The sequence below is a fragment of the Cucumis melo genome, chromosome 5, assembly GCF_025177605.1.
Source record: "Cucumis melo cultivar AY chromosome 5, USDA_Cmelo_AY_1.0, whole genome shotgun sequence".
NCBI lineage: Eukaryota > Viridiplantae > Streptophyta > Magnoliopsida > Cucurbitales > Cucurbitaceae > Cucumis > Cucumis melo.
Window position 1 is genome coordinate 17,600,650 of NC_066861.1, and position 22,137 is coordinate 17,622,786.

Sequence of the window (22,137 nt, forward strand, 5' to 3'; positions counted from 1 at the left end):
AAGAGGTCTTTCTCCTATATAAGAAGACCAACTTTGCATATATTTAATAATAAGTAAAAAGAATTTCACTCTCTCAAATTTGTGACTTATTGTAGGACCATTTTTAACTTTTTTTCCTCCGTTTCTAACAGAACTATCTGTTGTCATTAGTTAAGTTTGTACAGCTGTTGCTTAAACTTTATAGCCGATGGACAATAGCTGGTAGTATATCTTTCTCATATACTATAGAAGCGGATTTTCTATTTTTTGTGAATCTTAAGAACTTGTATTGAAGAGTGGATATAATCAAATTTACCTAACCACTACTTAAATTTTAAGTTGATCAGTGATTTAAAATGACATCGAAGTAGAAAAAGTCCTATATTTGATCTTCTCTAATTCATTTATTTGCATTCCAATTATTGTTGGCTTCCACATTTTGAAATGTTGATTAAATAGGCATTTACCCTAACACATTATTTTAAACTTTTAGGTTGATCGATGATTTCATAACTTGAATACATCAGTATGACTTTTAGAACAATGACAACATAATCCACACAATTTACTGGAGACACTAAGAATACACCACAATCATCGTGATAAAAATATATGAATAAAGCACACAATCGATCTTCACCTTGGTACATCTTCTAGCATGAAAATGCGAAGAGGCTTTAATTCTGAAGGCTTCCACTTGAAGAATTCTTGCCGCCAATTATGCAACACATTAACAGGGGTAACAATAAGTGCTGTTCGTAAACCCAAGTCCGCACTTCTCATTGCAGTGTATAAGAATGCTATAACCTGAGACCATAGTTCAATTCAGCAAAAATAATAATCACATATCATCAGAAACAAGTTATAAACGACTTACAACTCAGAATTGCAGTAATAAAAGTAGGCAAAAGGATTGTACTTATGCACCAGTTAATTAGGAGATTTCTAAATAACTACCTTCATTCAACCTTGGGGGTGTTAGGGATAAGGAGTTATGATGCGTAGGAAGCAATGAACTCTTGGGACCCACAGTTTAAGACACTGATAAGGTATAAAATTGATGTTTTTAGTAGCATAACTCATAAACTCCTTAGGCCAAACAAGGACTAGAGTTCACAACTCCCTACCTCCTTACTCCTACTTCCAACCTCCTTAGGCCAGGCCAAGAAGTTGACAAGCATAGAGTTACATTAGAATTGGTAGGTCTTCGTCCTTAGAGTATTTTTGGAAAGAATAAAATGGAAGATTTTATTTCCTAAACCTTTTCCTTTCTTAGTCCTATTGTATTCTATTTATTCTCTCCTTTTGTACCTATTGTATTCATTCATAAGAAAAATAATAAAAACTAAAGTATCATGGTTTTTCTCCTAGTTCTCGGGTTTCCACGTCAGCCTCATGTTGGTGTTAATTGCTTTCAATATGCTATCAAAGTAAAGCAATAACGAAACCCTAGAAACTAACCTAGGAGAAACCTAGATCGAAAATGAACCCATACTTGTCCTGATATTTCCTTTGTTGTGAGTGTTGTCAGCCAATTTATGCAGGCTCCCAATGAGAAACACATTGAAGTTGTTAAGAGAATTCTAAGATACTTGAAAAATACACTTGGTAAAGGGTTGATGTTTAGAAAAACAAATAGAAAGACCATTGAGGCATATACTGACTCGGATTGGACAAGATCTGTTATTGACAGAAAGTCTACCTCCGGTTATTGTACCTTTGTTCAGAGGAATCTTGTAACTTAGAGGAGTAAGAAGCAAAGTGTTGTGGCCAGGAGCAGCGCGGAAGCCAAATATAGAGCTATGAGTTGGGAATATGTGAGGAAATTTGGCTCCAAAAAGTCTTGTCAGATCATCAAATGTGAGACACCATCGACACCATCGAAGCTTTTTTCTGATAATAAAGTCGTTATTAGTATTGTTAACAACCCAGTTCAACATGATAGAACTAAACATTTTGAGAATTATCGGCATTTCATCAAAGAAAGAATTGCCAGTGGAAGCATATGCATTCCGTACATTCCTTCGAGCCAACAGGTTGCTAATGGAACCAAGGGGCTTCTCAAACCACACTTTGACCTTTGTGTTAACAAATTAGGACTCATTGATATTTACGTCCCAACTTGAGGGGGAGTGTTAGAATTAGTAGAGCTTTGTGCTTAGAGTATTTTTGGAAAGAATAATATGGAAGATTTTATTTCCTTTATCTTTTCCTTTCTTACTCCTATTGTATTCTATTCATTCTCTCCCTTTGTATCTAGTATTCATTCATAAGAAAAATAATAAAAACTAAAGTATCGTGGTTTTTCTCCCGGTTCTTGAATTTCTACGTAAGCTTCGTGTTGGTGTTCAATAAGTTGTAAACTCTAAACCTTGTTTACCCAAGAAATTTATGGACCCCACAACTAAAATACATCATTTTTATGCTTATTACTTTACATTGTAGGTCCACGGAGTTCACATCTCCACTTCTTCCCTAAAGACCCCCTTAATTTTTTCTGAAACGGAAACATTTGTTCATTGATTTAATGAAAAGAGATTAAATATCTGAATACCCAAATGTCTCGTTAATTCTTATTCTTTAAAAAGGAACTATATTTATTCTTCATTCACTTCTACTAAATTTGTTCAAGACTGCATAAAAAAAATATCTCAAGTGCAAACCCTTGTACCATGCAATGTGGTGTACCCAAAAGTGAAAAGACAATTACTTGTCAAGAGAAGAAGGGCTAGTTAAGAGAGTTAGTTTAGAAGGGTACTTTTGAGATTTCCTGTTTTGAAAAGGAAACAAACATTTTTATTAATGATAAAACGTCAAAGTACAAGCCGTATATAAATTGAGAGTAATAAAGAAGCATAAAGAGCTAAAAGTTAGGGGAGTCAGAAGGTATATCCAGGTATCTCAACTAGGTAGACACTCCCTTAGAACCAAAACATCATGTATTTTAAATAAATCCAGCAATAGTACACAAGCCTAGACTGGGAAAAGCTAAAATTTGAAAAAGAGACCGAAACAAAACTGCTACAACTACTGAGAGATACAAAATTAAGGTTGATTCCGAAATAGGATAAGGATTAAGGGACTGGTTGGAAGAGGAAAGTTGTCGAGTTGAGACAAATATCTTGAATAGAGTAAGCCCCAAAATCCTTGTTTAAGTAAACCCAAGCTGTTGCATTTCGTTCTGCAAAAAGGAATTCAGAGCTCGGTTTTTCTTTGTCGTGAAAGATCCTTTAGTTTCTTTCAAACCACAATTCAAAGAGGATAGCCTTTAACAAATTTAACCATAATATTCTTGGTTTCTTTTGGAGCATAGGACCCTCCAGAAGCTGAGATAAAGTCTCATTTGCTTTCAAGTTGGGACGTAGATGTCAAAAAGTCTCACTTGATAACACACTAATCAAAGCATTGTCTGAAGAGCCCATTTCAGAGTATATCAACAATTTGTTGGCTTGAGGGTCTATCATGTTGGATCGGGGTATAGGCAATGGTAATAGCTGTCTTGTTATCGCAAAATAATTTCATATGCACTTCATAGTCCTGACGAGGATAAAAAAACACCCTCCCATAAACCATTAGATTTGTCGATTCAACAAAGTTGTTAAAATGCTACATTCCTCGCGTGTTCCTATAGAAAGGAAAACGTTCATCTGCCAAATGAGTTATGTTAAAATCTCCTCCCATAAGCCATGCCTCAACACAATAGTCCAAAAGGGATAGAAGTTCCAACAAATCCTTTTGCAAGTCATGGAGCATTTTAATTACAAAGAGAGCCTTCCTTTAATGGTTCCAACAACAGACACCTTGCACATATCACACATACTCAAAATTCCTCCGGTTAGGCCAATTGATTCCACAAAATCTCACTTAATTTCCTTAGAACTCCATAGTGATTTTATGAAAGCAGCATTGAAACTCTCCATCTTTGATTTATGAATCAAGACTACTTCCAGGGTGAACATTTTTAAGAAATCTCTGATGGCTAAACGCTTAGATGGATCCATTAGGCCCCTTGAATTCCAAGGTATAACCTTCACTTGTGAACAGTCTCTTAATGACAACTGAGAGGTAAAACAGGGGCAAATTCATCAGCCAAGATTACACCACAATCATTAACAATGGAAACCAAATGGTCAGGCAATTCTGAGGATTTTAAAGGAAAAAACCATAGAGCATTGTTTGCCAAACATCTTGAATCAGATTCAACTACAAATAGAGGTTCACACTAGCAACTTCCTTAGCAGCCTTATTGCCATGGGAGCTTTTCAAACCTATAGATTCCTCCCTACTGATGCTGAAAGGGGAATCATGTGAAGCTTGTATAGTTGGACTTTGGAGCTGTAAAAACTACAAGAGATTCAGATTATCTTCAGTGAGCGTCGAACTCAAAGAATGCTTCCCCTAGGAATGCTTTTCTTGAGTCTTGATGGAATATGGTTGAAAGATGTCTTTTTCCTGATAAAGTTTTTTTTTTTTAAACAGAGACAAAAACTTCTTTATTAATAAGAACTTAAAGTACAAGAGATTTATACAAAGAGAGCAATAAAGTAGTAATCAAGGGAGTCCTAGAGGGATCAAGAGGTGCACCCCGACATCTCAACTAAGTTGACAACCCCATAGCGCCAAACATCATATCCCGAGTAAAAACATAAACGAACCAACAAAGAAACAAAAAAGAAGCATCCAACTTGTTACAAAGGTCCATAAAACAATACAGGACCTGAAAAACAGAAAGAAACAAATGGGGAGGCCCAAAAAACAAAAAACAATCTCAAAATTAAAGACTAAAACAGGGGCAATCCTTCAAGCTGTGTAATCTGCAAACATTGAATCTGATGCATCAACGATTAGGCAGGTTGAGAAAGAAAAGTAGCCCAATTGAGGTGAATGTCTTTGATGGAATAATTAACGAACTCCTTTTTAAGGGAACACCAAGCTACAGCATTAAGGTCTGCTACACGCATAATTTCTACCCTTGGACTTGCTTTATCAAGAAAGATACGTTCAAACCATAATTCTGAAAGTAAGGCTTTTGACAAATTTTCCCATATGATAAAGTTCTTCATGAACTTTGGGCAGCAAGAATTCTTTTTGACTTTGCTAAAATAGTTTGACGAGGAGGGAGTATTAATATCATCTTTACTACACGACGTATTAGATAGCATGATGGTCGGGGAAGAAGCAAGGGTGCCAACTGTTGATAAACCATGAAGAGAGACCGTTGGAAGTAGGAATAGATGATGTTGGCTTGGTGTCGATATTCTCGATCATAAAAATGCAGCTGCTTTCGATTACTTTTGCTTCTCTTTTTATGACTCTTTGCATACGAGATTTTTAAAAGTAGGAACATTTGGTAGGGAAATGAGGCCCACTGAAGCATCAGTACAACTATCTTCTACAATCTTATCTTTCTTCTTTGGTTGTGACTCTTCGTTATCTGATGATTTGAATGCATTTTCTGGCTGAACGGAGGCCTCTGCCTTTTTCTGGCTGAACGGAGGTCGATGAGGAGTCTTGAATATGTTTCAAAGCTTCAAAATGGTTTCTTGTGAATTGAGGAGTTGTTTTAGTGGATTTGAAAACATCTAGTTTTAGGGGAAGAACAAAACATCAACCTCTTCATTTTCCAAAACCCTTTGTTGATCAATGGGATTTATGTAATCTTTAAAAACAAGACCTCCTTTGGCAAAACTAGGGGATCCATAAGTTCAATATCACCAAAATTAAAGAAAATGTCACCTCTATTAAAATCTATAGTTTTAATAGTTGTAGGCATAAATCCGCATAAATTCCGTTTAACCTGAATTCGGGCTTCACTACAATTTGTAAGATTTAACATTTTTGTAGCAATGTTCTCCAGCCCTTCGAAGTAATCTTCAATGACTTCAAAGTTTCTCTACACCAAAAGTCCAAAGGAAGGTTTCTAATTCTCCGCCATCCTCCAAAACCTTTCATTGCTAAAGGCTGATTGTGCTCGAATTTATCCCATATTTAAAACTTAAGATGAAACGACCCCAATTCTATGGAATGCCCTCCAATCTTGTTTGGCTTCCGACGAGCACACCCATATGTTTGAATGTCCTCTTGACATTGGCAAAATCATAACTTAGCACCCATCCATTTTGTGCCCCGAACTTCAATAGCTTCAGTCTTCCTCGATCTAACTCTCCAAGCTTCTGAAAGTCATGATCTTCCAATCCTCTTAGAAGTTCAGAAACAGCTTTCAAAAACCAAACCAGTTGTGCTTTGAATACTGACTCAACTTATTGAGCTTCCACATCTTCGACATGAAAAGCTATCATCTTCTTCCAAATGCAATAGAGCGACTGAAGAACTTCGCAACTAACTACTTCCATTGCAAGTGCTACTCAAACAGAAAATTTTACTTTAGGCAGGGAAACTTCCGAGAAAGAGACTTGGTCGAAGGGTTGCGAAATGCTGAAAGAGTGGAAATTGAGGAAAGAGGAGAGAGAACTACCATTTCGTTTTTTAACATTATCAATGAAAAATAATGAAAAATGTTTTGTTTCCTTTCTTAGAAAAACAAATAAGTAAATAAATTGTTATGATGATTTAAATATTTTAGTACAATCTTTGATGTTTAAATGCTTGCAAATTGGTATTATCTAAAGCAAGCGACATATTTTACACTATTCCTCGTATAGGTAGTAGATGAAGTGAGTTCTTCAATGGTTCATTTTGAAGATGCTCTTTCTAATTATTTTTAATCAATTATTTATCTTCTTTACAGAGGGGGGAAATCAAAGAACCACCTTTCATATAAATAAACAAGGGTCTATGACAGCCCGAAGAAACAAATACCTGAAAAGTTTTACCAAGACCCATTGTATGAGCAAGAATGCATCCAAGTCCTTTATCCCCAGACTTCACTTTCCGTATCGATTGAATGATATTTTCCCACATAAATCTTATTCCAGAAATCTGCAGCAGAAAAACCATGTAATAAAAGATAAAAATAGAGCCAAGAAGGCTTCCAATACAGGATTAAAAAACTAATGAAAAATTAAAAATACAGGAATAAAAAGAATTAAAAAAATAATCATTATCCCCAGACTTCAGTTCCAATACATGATAATGTATTCTGCTGCTACTTTCTATTCTTTTTTTACTTTCTCCTCTCTTTCTTTCTTTTTGGTTTCTTTCTACTGTACTAAACTCCTTACTAGCCATGACCTAGTAAAGATACATCATGGTGAGGTCACTATGGGGTGTTAACCTAGTTGAAATGTCAAGTGCGACAACTAATCCCTAATTTTTTTAGCTCTTGCATAACATTCATGTACATTAAGCTATTGTCTCTTTTTATCATAAATAAATTGATCCGTTTCCATTTAAAAAAATTAAAAATACGGGATGGAAATTTTTTTTTTTTTTTTTTTTTGCAATCATACTCTTTCTCTCGTCTTTTTTCTGATCTAAACTGAAAGGTCCATAATACAGCACTATGTCAAGTGACCATTTTTGGAAGGACCAATCACTTTTAGGCTCCGGTTTAATTAATTATTAATCTGATGGTCATCCAGGTTTCATAATGTACCAGAGGCAAAATACTGAAAAGGCTTTACAGAAACCAAGATTCTAAGGCCAATATGAAACAAGACGAAGATGGCTGCTTGGAACATGAAGGAAAGGAGAAATTATAGAGGAAGTTGTAAATAGCGTATGGTCTCGCAAAATAGCAAGCTTCACAAGTGAATGGAAGACGTGAAACACAATCATTTTCCACAAACGGCCATCAAATAGAAGAAATGAAATTACAATTCAGTAATAGAGATGCAGGATAACTCTATCATTACAGAGGATGAAAAAAATAAAGAGGAATTTGTGAACTCATCAAAAACTTCTTTGATTGTTGAGAACTGTGTACATGTCTGCCACTAAGATTTTGCTCAACCATTTTAGCTAATGTTGGAGTATCAAAGAAACCCATAAACCCATTTGAAAAGTTGTTGCACAACCCAAATTCGTGAAGAAATTGGTTGAAATAAACCCATGAAGAGAGAGGCAGAAAATCAAAACTAGGGCAGACCAAACCTGGGTTGGGCCACACAAATTTGAAGGGTTGAATTGCGTGAAACACATGCCAAGAATTGAGCACACTCATTACAATATGGCTGAAGACTTCCCAACTAGATTGATTCAGCCATGCAATGAGAAAAAGATATTGAGAGAGTTTTTGAGCTGGAACCATCAGCTCGAGATTACCAATTTGCATGACACGAATGGCACTTTAATTTTTCTAAAAAAATATGGAAGGTAATGTTGAAGCTTAAGTTTGATTCTTCTTGCAGAACATAAACTACGCTTATTGGCATTAACATCAAGTTTAAAGAGCAAGATGGTAGGTTGTGTTGTGTAGTGGAAAAGCTCCCTTTTAAAAAAAAAACTTAAGTTGATTTTCACCATTTAATACACGTATCATCTATAATTATAATGGTTTTTTGTTTATATCTTTTTTGAGCAGGGCCCCACAGCAACAAATTATGATGTAGGCTCTGCTACTTTGAGCAGACTTTAGGCTGGCACCCCTCTTCATTGTGCAATGGAGGCCACCAACCCAGGCCATGGGCTTTCTTGATTGCCCAATTACCCCGTCCAGGTAAGTTACATTGCTTTTTTTATTTCTGTTGTTACTGCCCACCGTAGTCGAGCTTGTATCTTTAGACCTATAGTCTCTTTTCATTTTTTTTAAACCGAATCTAGTCTCTTCATTGATATAATGAGTGAGACTAATGCCCAAAGTATAAAGGAAAGAGTCGAAACGCAACAAGATAAAAAATAAGAAAAAGGACCCGAACCGAAAACATAATGAGAAACCCGCATTATGTTAAGTAAACCAACATCAGCTCCCGAAAAGCCATACATAATGAGAAACCCGCATTATGTTAAGTTTGAGTAGTAAAGCTGTCGATGTTAAGTTTAAAGCTGGGGCGTTTTGAAGAATTTGAAGTCTTTGGTATTTTGAGGTAAGCATGCGTTCTAGTGACACAACGCGAGGAAGGAAAGTACGCATATAGAGGCTGCTCTTGGAAATCTAAGAATAAGTGTTGATAGTCCTCCAAGCAACGACATTACTATTGGGCTTGTGTTGTCAGAAATCCTGGTGGCAGTTTTTTTGTCGAGCCTTTTCTTCATTCAACACTGATGATGAAGTTTACAATGGTTTTGAATACAGCCTTCTGGAGAAGCTTTCAGAAGTTCACGTTGTATATTTGAATCGATTTGTCCAGAAGGTTGTTAGTTACTTTGTGGGTCTCGTCCTGAAAATTCTGAGCGTTTGTAAAGTTAAGATCAAGTAACGGTCTCCAATTAGTGGTTTTCCACTACTGAAATAAAAGAACATATTTCAGTGGATTTTAGGAAGCAAAACAGACATGAGCGCTGTGCATTTTGGAAATTTTAACTGTTCTGATTGATGACATCATTTTAAATGTTTCCATGGGAGAGGAATTAGGGGTCAGCATTATTGAAGTTGTCAAAGGGGTTTCTTTGATCATCCGTAGGTCACATAGGAATTTGTTGCGTCAAATACCAAGTTTAGAAGTTGATTTCAGACAGGAGCGTTTGACTCTTAGATAGGCCCTCCTTGTAGCTTAGTTTTTTCATTTGGACTTGTTTACACAGTAGCTATTTTGTTAGGCTCCGTTCTTTCGATACTGGTTTTGGTTCTATTTTGTTTCCATTTCTTTCTAATGTTTCCTCTGTCTTGGCCCTATGTATTTAAGTTGGACACTGCTGATTATTATCTAGCACTTGGTCTGTTTAATCGGAATATGATGTTTTGGTGCTATGGGGGTGTCAACCCAGATGTGGGTGCACCTCTTGATCCCACCCGCTTTTTGCTCTTTAGGCTTCTTTGTTACGCTCATTATATATCTCACTTGTACTATGAGTTTTATAATTAATAAAGAAGTTTGTCTTCGTTTGAAAAAAAAAAAGAACGAAGTTCTCAAAAGTTTTTCTCTCAAAGTCATGTTATGTTTGTACAGTATAATGCATGCTTATGCGCTTGTTTATGTTTATATGAAAAGCATGATTAATTTGAAAGAAAGTTTACGGATTGAAATATTTCCAAGTTAAAAGTATTTTCATTTCTAGGATGCTTGTACAAAATGCTTGTATGCAAGTAAACCATTAGTTTTATTCCTCTTGTGTGCTAGTACTATGTACACATAAGAGTCAAGGCAACCATGCATTGCTTGTTTAGTTTAAGAAGCTTAAATTTAAAAGGCTAGGAGTCCTGGCAAAGCATTTTAAGTTCATGTAAACATAAGTTCGAGTGATCTAACGCTTCGTAAAAGGCGTTGTAGTTGTCTATGTCGCGCTCGCACGCAAGAACGCAAGGGAGGACGCGTTTCCAAGTGGGGGCGTGACACATGACATCTCAAATTAGCAAACAAACGAAAACTTTGCGCAGCATTCCAAGAAATTGTAAGTCTTCCAAGAATGGTATGAAAAGGCAATAAATGAATGTCGAAGGCAGCATATACCTTGCAAAATCTTTATCAAATAACATCGCTTCAAATTCTTGGAACATGACCACCCGGATTAGGAATAGGAACAAAAGTTTCATGAGCACCTGGATTAAGAATAGGAATAAAAGTTGCACAGAGGAAATTCTGAAGAGAAGGCAATGAAGAGATTGACTTTGCTATGTAAGGAAGAAGCCAAGCACGCAATGAGTTGAAACTTAAAACGGTACCAAACCCAGATTAAGTGATTTCAAGAGTCTTTTAAGGGCCACTATATGCTGAAACTCTCGTAACCCAGGAGAAAAAATCCATTATTAAGTGATTTCAAGAGTCTTTTACAATCAGCTACCAAAACTAACAAGGATACCACAAGAATGACCTGGAGATAGATTATCCAAAGTCATCTGTACGACAACCAAACCTTCATCACATTGAAACAGAGCATTCAAGTCTGCCTCTACTAGTTAAATTTGTCTCTTCCTCTAATTATCAGCTAACTTATCAAAAGGATCAACTTCCTGACTACTCATCCTGAATGGGGAATCAAAAGTTGACTTTCCTTTCTTCTGGGACGGAAAAATCAGGGAATGGCTTGGTTTTCCTTCCAAAAAAGTTCACCTTCGAGATTGCCAAAGAGACAACAGAGTACTTGAAGTTATGAGTATGGGATGCTTGAGAAACAGACCTAGCATCTTTTGTTAGGACCTGTGATTGAGCGCATCTTTCTTCCAATATATATGGGATATGTTCTGAAATCAATTTCGCCTGGGAGCTTTTCCTCTTAGTTATCTCCTTTTTTCTGTTCCTTTTTACAAAATGTTTTGTGAAAAGTTTGAAGGGATGTGAAGCTTTCCATGCTTCTGAGTGGAGTTTTGAACCCATTTTGAGATGTAACTCTGGTTGTAGAAGTGGTGGCTGAAGAAAAAGAAGACGAGAGGGAAAAACAGGAGCTTATTGAGTGCTTATTGGCAGGAATGTTGTTGGTCTCTGAAGCAGCAACACTAAATGATTTTGGATTGTTGGTCTCTGAAGCAGCACCACTAAATGATTTTGGATCAATCGAAATGGGCCCTTGTGTTGGACTTTCGCCTTGGGTAGATCAACCGAGGAAGAATTTGACTTTCCTTTAAAGCTCAAACTCTTATTGGTCAAATTAGAAGACTCGACCTTCTTGGATTCTCTCTCTCTACGGCTTTTGCTGATTCTTCAAGTAAAGATATTAATTTAAACTAGAGTACTCTCATTTCCATGAATTAAATTGTTGAGAACAATAGTCTTGTTTTGTTATTTTTCAATATTCTTGGCAATGATGGTAATTTTTAAGTCTTGATTAAGTTATTTGCAAGGCTTTTTTTAGGTGATGGTGGTGCTAAATGGGTGTCATCCTAGTTGAGATGTTCGACTCCGAATACACCTCTTGATCCGTAGCATTTTGCTTGCTGTTTCCATTGTACTTTGAGCATTAGTCTCATATCATTATCTTAATGCAGAGGCTTGTTTCTTGTTAAAAAAAAAAATGGAATCAATTGGAGAGGACGGTGACCATTGCTCTACTCTGGAATTTAAATCATTTCAGTAAGTTTTAAAGAAGGCAAGAATTTCAAGCAACTTTTGGATGACTGAACAGAATTCAAATGGTCACAAGAATCTGACTCGGGCAAATGATGAACTTCCGACTTTTTTCCAATCATCATCAACTTGTTTCAATTCAAAAAATCTGAGGAATGACCAGAAGAATCATGGGTTGAACCAGTCGGCATCTTCTAAATATCCTCTAGTTGATTCTGAACATTCAATCGATTGAATATTTCTGACTGAATAAAAGGGCTTCTAGTATACTGCACATGCAACCTTACTGGAAGAAGAAACTCGTATTGGTCGTTTAACAAATCACATTCAACCCCTTCATCCTTCCAAACTTGATTAAATCTAACAATACCAACTGGATTTGAAAAATCACAAACAAATGAATCCCCTCTAACTTTACTGGTGGGTTTCCTAAGGAAAGTTCAAGAAAACATTTCCTCTCTTCTCATCGTTCATTTCAATTGTTGCCGAAATGAACCCAAAAGGATTCTCATTAACTAGAATTTTGGCTTCTGATACATTCATGAAGTTTAAGTTTACATGGAAAAGTGAAAATTCTAATAAACCCCAAAGTAGGCTCCAATAACTTCAAAAGTCTGGTTATTTCAGTAATCAAGGGGTAGGTTCTTAATCGAAATCCATCCACCATACTCTCTTGCATACAAAGGTCTGCTATGGATTAACTTATCCCATGTTTCAAACTTTTAAGTGAAAGGCACCCACATCCTGCCATTTCCCAGGTTGCTTTATCACTTCATCAAGTGACCTTTCATCAATATCAATTAGAGCATTCTCTTTGGTGATGACCTCCGATTAGAAGAACGTTTGTAATGATTCCTTAATCTCGACCCAGCTATTGAACTCAAAAAAGATGTGAGCCAACCCAAAGATTGTTGAAATTTGTTTTGAAGACCCTTGGATTTTTTATAATTTAATGTTGTTGAAAGCTCTGTTTTTTCAGGTCCAAAACAGAGATCTTTTTCTGCTTAATCTTGTCCGCATAACTTTCCATCTTCTCTTGTTGTGGTCGGCTAATATCTTTTTTTTGGATAAGAAACATGTATATTCATATAAAAAAGAGAACAACCTAAGGGCAAGGGACAAGAGGGCCCTCCCCAAAAGAAACTAAAAAATGAAGGTCTTCCAATTGTTGAAAATCATAGAAAGACTATAATTACAAAAGTGTTTGGAGTAATTCGTACTCCACCAAGAAGTTGTGTGTCGCAACACAGTCCAAAAAGAATCAAAAGAATTATAGCTATCTTCAAAAATTCTACTATTCCTCTCTTTCCAAATGCACCACAAAAGGGACCGGGTAGCACATCTCCAAAAGATGTCTCTTTCCGGCTATAACCTCTAATGTTGAGCCCTTCAATCAGCCAACTATCAGCCTTGCCAAGAAGACAAAGCTCCAAATCAAAATTCTAAACAAAGTGTTCCAAGCTTTCCTAGTAAGAGACAATGAAAAAAAAAAGTGGTCCAGGGTCTCCTCTTCTTTGAAACAAAGGCAGCACATCGAGGAGCTGAGCATTGTGTGCTGGAATTTTTTTTTGGATTTTCTCATGGGTGTTGAGACTTCTATAGACAAGCGACCATAAGAAGAATTTCGCATTTTTTGAGATTCTAGTCTTCCATATGTGACAAATCAAAGGAACAGCATTGTGGTTGGCTAATATCTACTGAGTGACTATTTTCCGACTTGCTCTATTCTGAATACCATGTCATATAATCATGCTCTAATTTGAAGCTTTTCATCATTTTCAGAAGCATACTCCATCCCTGTTTTTCCTTGCCAAAAGAATATGAATGAATGATCTTCCTTCCGTTCGAGGGAAAACATTGCACCTTAAAACCCACCGTCTGTATTCTGAATTTTGAGACTTCTGTTCCATTGTTGATTCTTTCTTTCTTGTAGAAGTAATGCTTCTCTGTTGGCAAAAATCTTCAATAGCCTCTTGGAACCAGCAGAGTTGGGAACTTGATAAAGGCAGAATTTTCTTTGCTTCCACATGAAGACATGGAATAAATCATTCTCGTACCAGATACAATAGGAAGAGTCATAATTATGCAGCTTTTGACCTCCATTTGTAGCTTACTCACTAGAAAACTGATAAATGAGTGTGTCAGAGAGGGTAGAGAAAGGAGAGAGAGGAGAGAACTTACCTTCTAAGGATGAAGATAGTGAATTTGACCTATAGTCTATTTTCATTTACAATAAAAAAAGATTTGCTCTTGAAAATAAAAATAAATAAATAAAATTCTAGCAAATTTTGAAAAGAGATTCACGCGCATGTGCAGCTATGTTCAAACCTGATGGGTTTTCAACTTCGATGAAATGCTTGGTGGAATTCTGACGGCCTCTTCCCCTTTCTCCCGCACAACATTCACTATATATCCCGTTGAGGCATCACCAAGGACTTCGACACTGGCACCTTCAGATAGATTTCCACAAAAGCCAGCAGAGCTCATTATTTTAGAATTGGACGAAAACTGAACTTGTAATGATTTTAGACGTTCTTGGCGTTCCTTTAGAGAGAAAAATGAGACAAATAAAATTTAAACATGGTGAAGTATTCCCTAAAAGTTACAAGGAAAGATCATACAAAATTGCTCCATTAAATTTACCTTCTCTATGGCAATTTTCTTTTTAGTATCTTCTCCTAATTCAGTGTCATCAAGTATCCGCCGTATCTTTTTCTTCCGCTTTCTCTTTGAGCTTATTGGTAAAGCAGAAAAGTAGTCATAAACAATAATAAAAACAATTGTGAAAAAAACCAAGTCACAATTTTAGGTAAATGAAGTTCAGGAAAAAAAAATGTTGTCAACTATAAAAGTTTTGTTTTGTCAGATCATACATATTCCTAAAAGGATATGTTTGTTTAATTATCTCCTTGGAGGTGGCTCTATCCTAAAAGTTCAGAAATTGCAAGCTTCTTAAGAAAAGTCTGGCTTTCTTGACATTTTTCCAAGGGTTGCAAAGACAAAAGAAAAGATTCTTTGCCTGCTTCAACGTCTGTCCTCTTTGGTGTTTCATTATAACTGATATAGCTCCTAGATGGGTTTTATATTGGCTACTAGTCTTTTCCTTTTCAAAAAGGACAACCATGTCATGTTTTACACTTAATCTAATTCTAGATGGAATTTTCTTTCAACAAGAGACAACTTCTCATTAATATAATGAAAATGAATAAATAATCAAGAATTACAAACACCCAAATAACAAATACCAACCTTAAAAGATAACCAAGAAAATAAGCACGCATTTAAAGAACTAAAAACTTTTCTAATATTTTCATCCGAAGACTTAGAGAGCTAGCAAATGAAAGACGATGCTACGAATAAGGCAACTACCAAACACTATGAACCAACCCAAAGCTACTACAAATCTTCCCAATAAAAGCAAGAGCCAAACACCAATCAACAACAAAAATAAATAAATAAATAAATCGACCACAAGTTTCTTCTACGGGGTTCAGGTATTTTTTGCATCTTTCATTGAGTTTTGTTCGGCTGATGATGGCTTATTATCCTTTAAGGATTTCTTTCTAACTAGGTTTGTAACTTCAAGCCCGTAAGAATGCCACCTCATGGTATTCCTTCTCCAACCCTTTTGAAAGCTACATATTCAAGAATCTACTCAAATTGAAGACTTTTTATCTTCCTAGCTTAATTTACTTGTTTTGAGTTTAATCTCTTCTAGCACTTTTGTCTTAGGTCTTCCGTATGCTCTTTGCTGAAACCTTTGTAAGCCTAGTGATTTATAGTCTTTTTGTGCTATTTGTAATGGCTGAATTTATAAGCCTCGGCCAATTTGTTATGTTATGTTTTGAAGGATATGATGAGGCGCTAAGGGAGTATCAACCTAGTTGAGATGTCCGGGTGCACCTGCTGATCATGCTTTATGCTTTATGCTTTATGCTCTTTATATAACCCTCAGGTACATAGAGCATTAATCTCTTTCTTTTTGCATCTATATGAATAAAGAGACTTGTTTTCTTTTTTAAGAAAAAAACTTTTTGTAACTTCAATATCAAAAGTCTTGTTTATTCATCAGAAACAATTAGAAGCCTTGTTTGTAATCCCCTTAGCTATTTGAGGATAGCTCCATCTCCATTTTTATCTTTACGTAGATTTTTTTGTTACAATAAATTATAATTATCTGCTTCCTAAAAAAAAGTGTCAGAAAAATATTCATAGCAGCTGAGTTACCTGATGGTTACATTTATATCTGCATTTGGGTTGTCTGAATCGCTATCAGAGCTTGAACCTGTCGACTCTTCAGATCCTAAGGCTTCCTCCAACTGTGTGGTTAAGGGTAGCAAAAGACTTGGGCGACAACAACAGCAATGCCACCCAGAAGCCTGGGCCTTGAGCAAGCACTCGACGCCAAGGTTCCTCCTTATGCAACCAGTACAGAAGAGTGTTTTACATGATTTACAACTTACTAAGTCAGCATTGTGGCCACACCATCCGCAATAGCATTCAGAGCAATCAGGTTCCTGAAACCATTCTAATATGAGATCCAAGAACTTTAAGAATAGCCTTGTTGTGGATAAACAATGGGATGTAAAGGACTAGACAACGCCAGTCATATTACTTTCATTTCATGAGGGATAACAAAAATCATCAATGCCAGATACGACATGATTCTTTTTCTTTTAATAGAAAAAATCAGTATTGACTACATTGACTGGTTTAATTTTTTTTACCCATAACATTGGACCAAAGTAGATGAAACAACCTAGTATATCAACTTAGTATGATATAATGAAGCATATCCTAGTGCAGTCAAAACTTTATGAAAACCAAAATATAAATTTTAGCACGATCAACTCATAAATTCTTTTTGTACCTTTACATTCTTCTTGTCATCCATCATGCTTTTGCAATCTGCACAAACAATTACTCTCAGGAAAGGATGTGCATACACTTTAATAACCACTTGATCACAAGCAGTACAATGGATCTTCTCATTCGGACACGCTGACGGATGAGAATCAGCACCATAGTCATTTTTTTCCGTGTTGCATATGGTATTCAACAAAGCAGAATGCTCCTCCATTGGGGAACTTTCATCATTATGTACACCATTAGTTCGACTCTTTTTAGTTTGAGTGGTAAATTCTTCCATATCATTTAAACGCTTGGAACCTAAAGGTTCCACGAAATTAGACGAAGTCGATGGAAGCACAGAAGCTGTATGCTCCATAGACCTTTCCATGTCAATATCACTTGAAGCATCAGAACCGTTGGGTATGTCAACCTTGATTTTAACATCTCCATTCTCATCATCAGATAACCCCATTCCACATCCATCAACTTTATCATCTGAAACAGGGTTCAAACAGTGAACCAGAGATACGGGCTGCTCTTCATCTCTTGGGGAAACATCTTTTTGGGAGACCTAAATCAAACAAAAAAAGAGTTAAGAATACAGGTAAATCCAAACCACTTGCATAACACTAGAAACTAAAGCACGTAGCCTCTAAAGAACCAATATAATCCTAGCACCATTTGTAGCCCTCATTGATCACATTGGATATACAATAAAACACGGGTAAAACTACAGTGACACGAAAAAGGGTGTTCCTTATCCAACATGAGAGTATAAATAATGAATGTAATGGAAATATTAGTAGACTACGAGAGATGACGTAGTGGTTATTTGCAAAGTGTGACTTGGTTATAAATAGGAGTTAGACATCTTAAAAGGGAATTATGTGTAGAATATGAGAGAGAGAGATAGTCCCCCAAAAGGCTACTGATATTGTTTTTATTTTAATCGGAATAAGGCTTTTCATTGTCGAAATAAAAAGAGACTAATGCTCAAATTTTAACGAGACATAGTAAGCAAACAAAGCATTTTCTTTTTAACAAAGTCACGGTTTCATCAGAAACACAAACCAATATAAAAACCTCATCAAAAACCTAGTAAATCAATTGTGAATTAAGACTAAAAATTCCACTTCTTCATCTTTCATTGTTTGGTTTAATCTAACTAAATCAATTGCACTTGAGGCAAATTAGACGATGTGATCAAGGCCCCATGAAAATGGCAAGACTATGGGAAATTTCAACTGATGTTTGAAAAATAGGATGTAGCAAAGCATAGTAGGCCAACTTTAATCAAAGGTTTTAGGGGGTGGCTGTCCATCAAAAATCTTCCATTAGACTTATGAAGAAGAGACATTTTAGAAGCCATAGGAGCTACTGTGGAGGATTATAATGCATTGCTTTAGATACTCTAAATCTCATCGATTACTCGAAAGCTAGAATTCAAGTCCGGAAAAATTTATGTCGTTTCCTCCCAACTACAATAGAACTAAAGGAACGAAAACAGAGCCAATTTCTTTATTAACTTTCGAGATGTTGAATCACTTGACTTTCCTAAAATTGTTAATCGCAATCTTTTCTTTAGTGATTTTACTAATTCCATGGAAATTTGTAGATTATAATCAGTTGCTGTTGATAAAAACATAGAGATGAATTTTCTAACAAACGATTGGGATTTTCTTAAGAACAGTGTATGCCTTCCATGTCAAGGAATCCCTTTGAAGCCATAAGAAAATCTGTTCCAGATTGCAGGTGGCTGGAAAATTTCAAACCCGCCGGAGTTCCATCAAAACAGAGAAGGCAGGAGGAGAGTTGCACCATCCCTCCCTTTACAGCTGGCCCTAGTGCATAGCAGGCCACCCAACCCTCACTTAATGATACTCATTTAATGCAGAAAGGAAAGAGAGAGAATGTTAGCGGCCAAAATGTTATATTCTCGGAAAAAGCTGCAGAATCCAAAGGTCACTCCACTTCAGACAATTAAGAAAGCTCTTTCGGCCCTTCAAACTTTGCCAAGTGTCCAGATAATTGGGGTCTCCTTTAGTGCAAATTCTCCAGGGTTCTGGTATGCTGATGGGACTGATGAAGAGACAGAAAATTCCTTCAAGCCAGGTGGGTTCCGAATCTCCTAGTACTGAAGCCCATTCCAGCAAGAGGTCACCAATTAGCATCAAATCACAGAGTGCCCCATCCAATAAATCTTCCTTCACATCAATTAAGAAAGTCCCTCAGTGATTCAACGTCTTCCCCGAACTTTTTAGAAAAGGGTGCACTTCGTTCCAAAATGCTTGGACAGCCTTGGCAAACTCAGACCTATTGGAAGAAAGCTGTGTGAAAATCCTTAGTCCTGGATTTACTTGCACCAGGTCAGTTAGCCCTTCCCATTCTTCTCCCCAAATTCATTTTTCCCCATTCAGAATACCTGGCTCAAACTGCGATTTTATCCGAGGTTTCCCCTCCTCCACAATCCCACAATCAGTAGATGACGTATCAGACAATGAAGATTCCGTAATCAGTGTTAGTAGCGAAGATCTATCCCCAGAAGAAGTGGAAGGAGCCAAGGGCGCTGAGAGGCAAAAAGAAGAGGAAGAGAATATAGATGCAAGTGGGGCTGAATTTGCAAATTTATTTCTCACCAGGAAAAAAGAAATAGTCACGACAGAAGCTAGCAACATTCCCTCACATCTGGTTCAAATGTGAAATTACTTTAATCAGAACAGATTAGAGAAACAGAGGAATACGTTTGATTGGTCACAGGTCATCCAAATTCCAGAATCGAATTGTCTAATCTATTATGTCTTGTAAGTGGTACAGCAAAATACAAAGTTCTGATCCATGAAGATCCTGTCCTGGAACACCAGACGAATTCTTGACCATTCCAAACAATTGCCCATCAAAAGACTGATTAAAAATATCAATCCAGATTTGGTGTTGATTCCGGAAACCAAACAGAAAGAGATTGACTTCAATCTTATCAAAGCTCTTTAGAGTGCAAAAGGAATTGGGTGGAGTTATCTTGAAGCCCATGGAAAATCAGGAGGTTTATTAACTATGTGGGATGAAAGTAAACTCTGTTATGGATGTGTTGTAGGGCAGATATTCTTTATCAGTAAAATTTAGCACATTGTGCAAAAAAGAGTGTTGGTAAGTAATGTATACAGTCCAACAGATTACAGAGAAAGGAAGTACATCTGGCCAGAACTTCTTTCACTTATAGGGTAGTGCAAAGAAGCTTGGTGTTTGGGAGGGGACTTTAATTATGACTACATCAGTTGCAGAACAATTTCCCGAGGGCAGATCAACTCGAGGCATGAGAAAATTCAACAAATTCATTGATGAGTCCTTTATTGAATGGGAAATTTACTTGGTCAAGAGAAGGTAGATCAACTTCAAAATCATTGTTGGACAGACTTCTAGTGTCTTTCATATGGATGAGGCTTTTCCAAACACAAGAGCCGGTTGACAATTTAAGAAGCACAGACACTTCAGTTTTCATAGCGTGTCCGTGTCCGACACGTGTCGGGCATTTGGACACTTTGACACTTGGTGGACATCTATTGGACATTTGTTAGTCCAATAAATGTATTAGACAAGCATAGAACACTTATTGAGTAGACTAAAAAGACACATATATGACAATAATAATAACTTTTGAGCATGGAATACATCAAGCCAAATCTTTTAAGCTTATAAATGCATCATTTCATTTATTATGGATTTTCTTTTACTACAAAAATGATATATATATATATATATATATATATATATTATAATAAACGTGTCTTTGCCGTGTCATGTCTTATATTTTAAAATATGGTGTGTCGTCTTGTCCGTGGTGTAGTATTCGTGTCTCATATCCGTGTTCGTGCTTCTTAGTCAACCGGCAAGTATGAATTCCATCAGACCACTATCAAATTTTAATAGAAGCAGGGGCCTTCAAATGGAGGCCTTCCCCCTTTCGTTTCTGTAACAGATGGCTGTTAGACAAGCAGTGCTGTCAAATGGTTGAAATTCTCTATCCTTGAACTCTCAACGGGCTGGATAAGCATCTCTAGGCAGTGGCGTAATGTGGAAACATTGGCAGTTTAAGGAGGGAAAGGGAGACAGAATCCTTTTCTGGTTGGATCCATGGATGGACAACATTGCTTTGCAGATCAGAATCCTGCGCCTTTACAGAACAGCCCTCCTTCCAACAGGATTGGTTGCAGATCATTGGGACTCCTCCTGCTCTTGGTCCATTATTTGTAGACGTCTGCTTAAAAGAGGAGGAAATTTCTGATTTTCAAATTCTGCTTGAATCCTTATACACAAGAAGACAAACCAATATGACGGATAAAAGAAGCTGCTCTTTGGAACATCATGGGAAATTTTTAGTAAAGTCACATTCAAAACATTTAGCTCTCGCCTCTCCATTGGATCCCCTCTTGGTTAAGTGCCTTTGGAAATACAAAAGCCCTAGGAGGGTGAATATAACTATATGGGTTATGATTTTAGGCAGCTTAAACTGCTCCTCAGTATTGCAAAAGAAACTACCCACCCATTATTTATCGCCCCATATTTGTCCTTTTTGTCTCAAATCTCAAGAGGACCTTCAGCATAATTTATGACTCTGAGTATGCTTCTAAGTGCTGGAACAAGCTTTTTCACATCTTTGATCTCAGCTGGTCCTTTGATAAAGAATGCAAAAATAATGTCAGACAGCTTCTTATTGGGCCGCTTCTAGATAAATCCATATACTTGTTATGGAGTAATGCAATAAAGGCAATCGTGGCAAAAATATGGTTCGAGAGAAAGCAACGGGTCTTCCATAATAAATCTTCCATAGAAGGACAGTTCGAATTGGCTTGAATGAATGCCTCCTCGTGGTGCTCGCTCAGTGAACAATTAAAAGATTTCTCTCTACAAGATATTTTGCTAAATTGGAAGGGCTTTCATCTTTTCCCCGTTGACTGAAGCTCTAATTCTGGACTCTGGCTCTAGATTGACCCTTATGATCGCTGTCTCCTCCTTCCAGTTTTATATTCCAGTTTTCTGTATCTGTTTGTATTGTTCTCAGATTTTTTCAGATTATTTTGGGTTGCAGTGGCTTTGTTTACCCAGACTAATCATATGTTTGCTCGGTTTTTATTGGCTGCGTGTAGCCTTTTAATCTTTAATTATTTAGGTTGGTCTCCTTTTGTTGGGATATGATGAGGGTGCTATGGAATGTCAACTTAGTTGAGATGCCCAAGTGCACCTGCAGATTCTT

At 36.6% G+C, this 22,137-nt stretch overlaps 1 protein-coding gene and 1 pseudogene across 6 annotated transcripts in view; both read right to left on the reverse strand.

Moving 5' to 3' along the window:
• The window catches only part of LOC103485842 (protein CHROMATIN REMODELING 20), a 73,463-nt gene that overhangs the window by 30,263 nt on the left and 21,063 nt on the right, over positions 1–22,137 (reverse strand). For all 6 annotated transcript variants that reach the window (XM_008443561.3, XM_008443563.3, XM_008443562.3 and 3 more), the window contains 6 exons: positions 16,909–17,460; positions 16,266–16,555; positions 14,682–14,772; positions 14,367–14,582; positions 6,799–6,918; positions 620–786 (listed from right to left, as the gene is read on the reverse strand). In XM_008443561.3, coding sequence (XP_008441783.2) covers positions 620–786; positions 6,799–6,918; positions 14,367–14,582; positions 14,682–14,772; positions 16,266–16,555; positions 16,909–17,460 — 1,436 coding nt within the window. The remainder of the gene's footprint in view (positions 1–619; positions 787–6,798; positions 6,919–14,366; positions 14,583–14,681; positions 14,773–16,265; positions 16,556–16,908; positions 17,461–22,137) is intronic.
• Positions 8,459–8,604, reverse strand: LOC127149631 (U1 spliceosomal RNA; annotated as a pseudogene).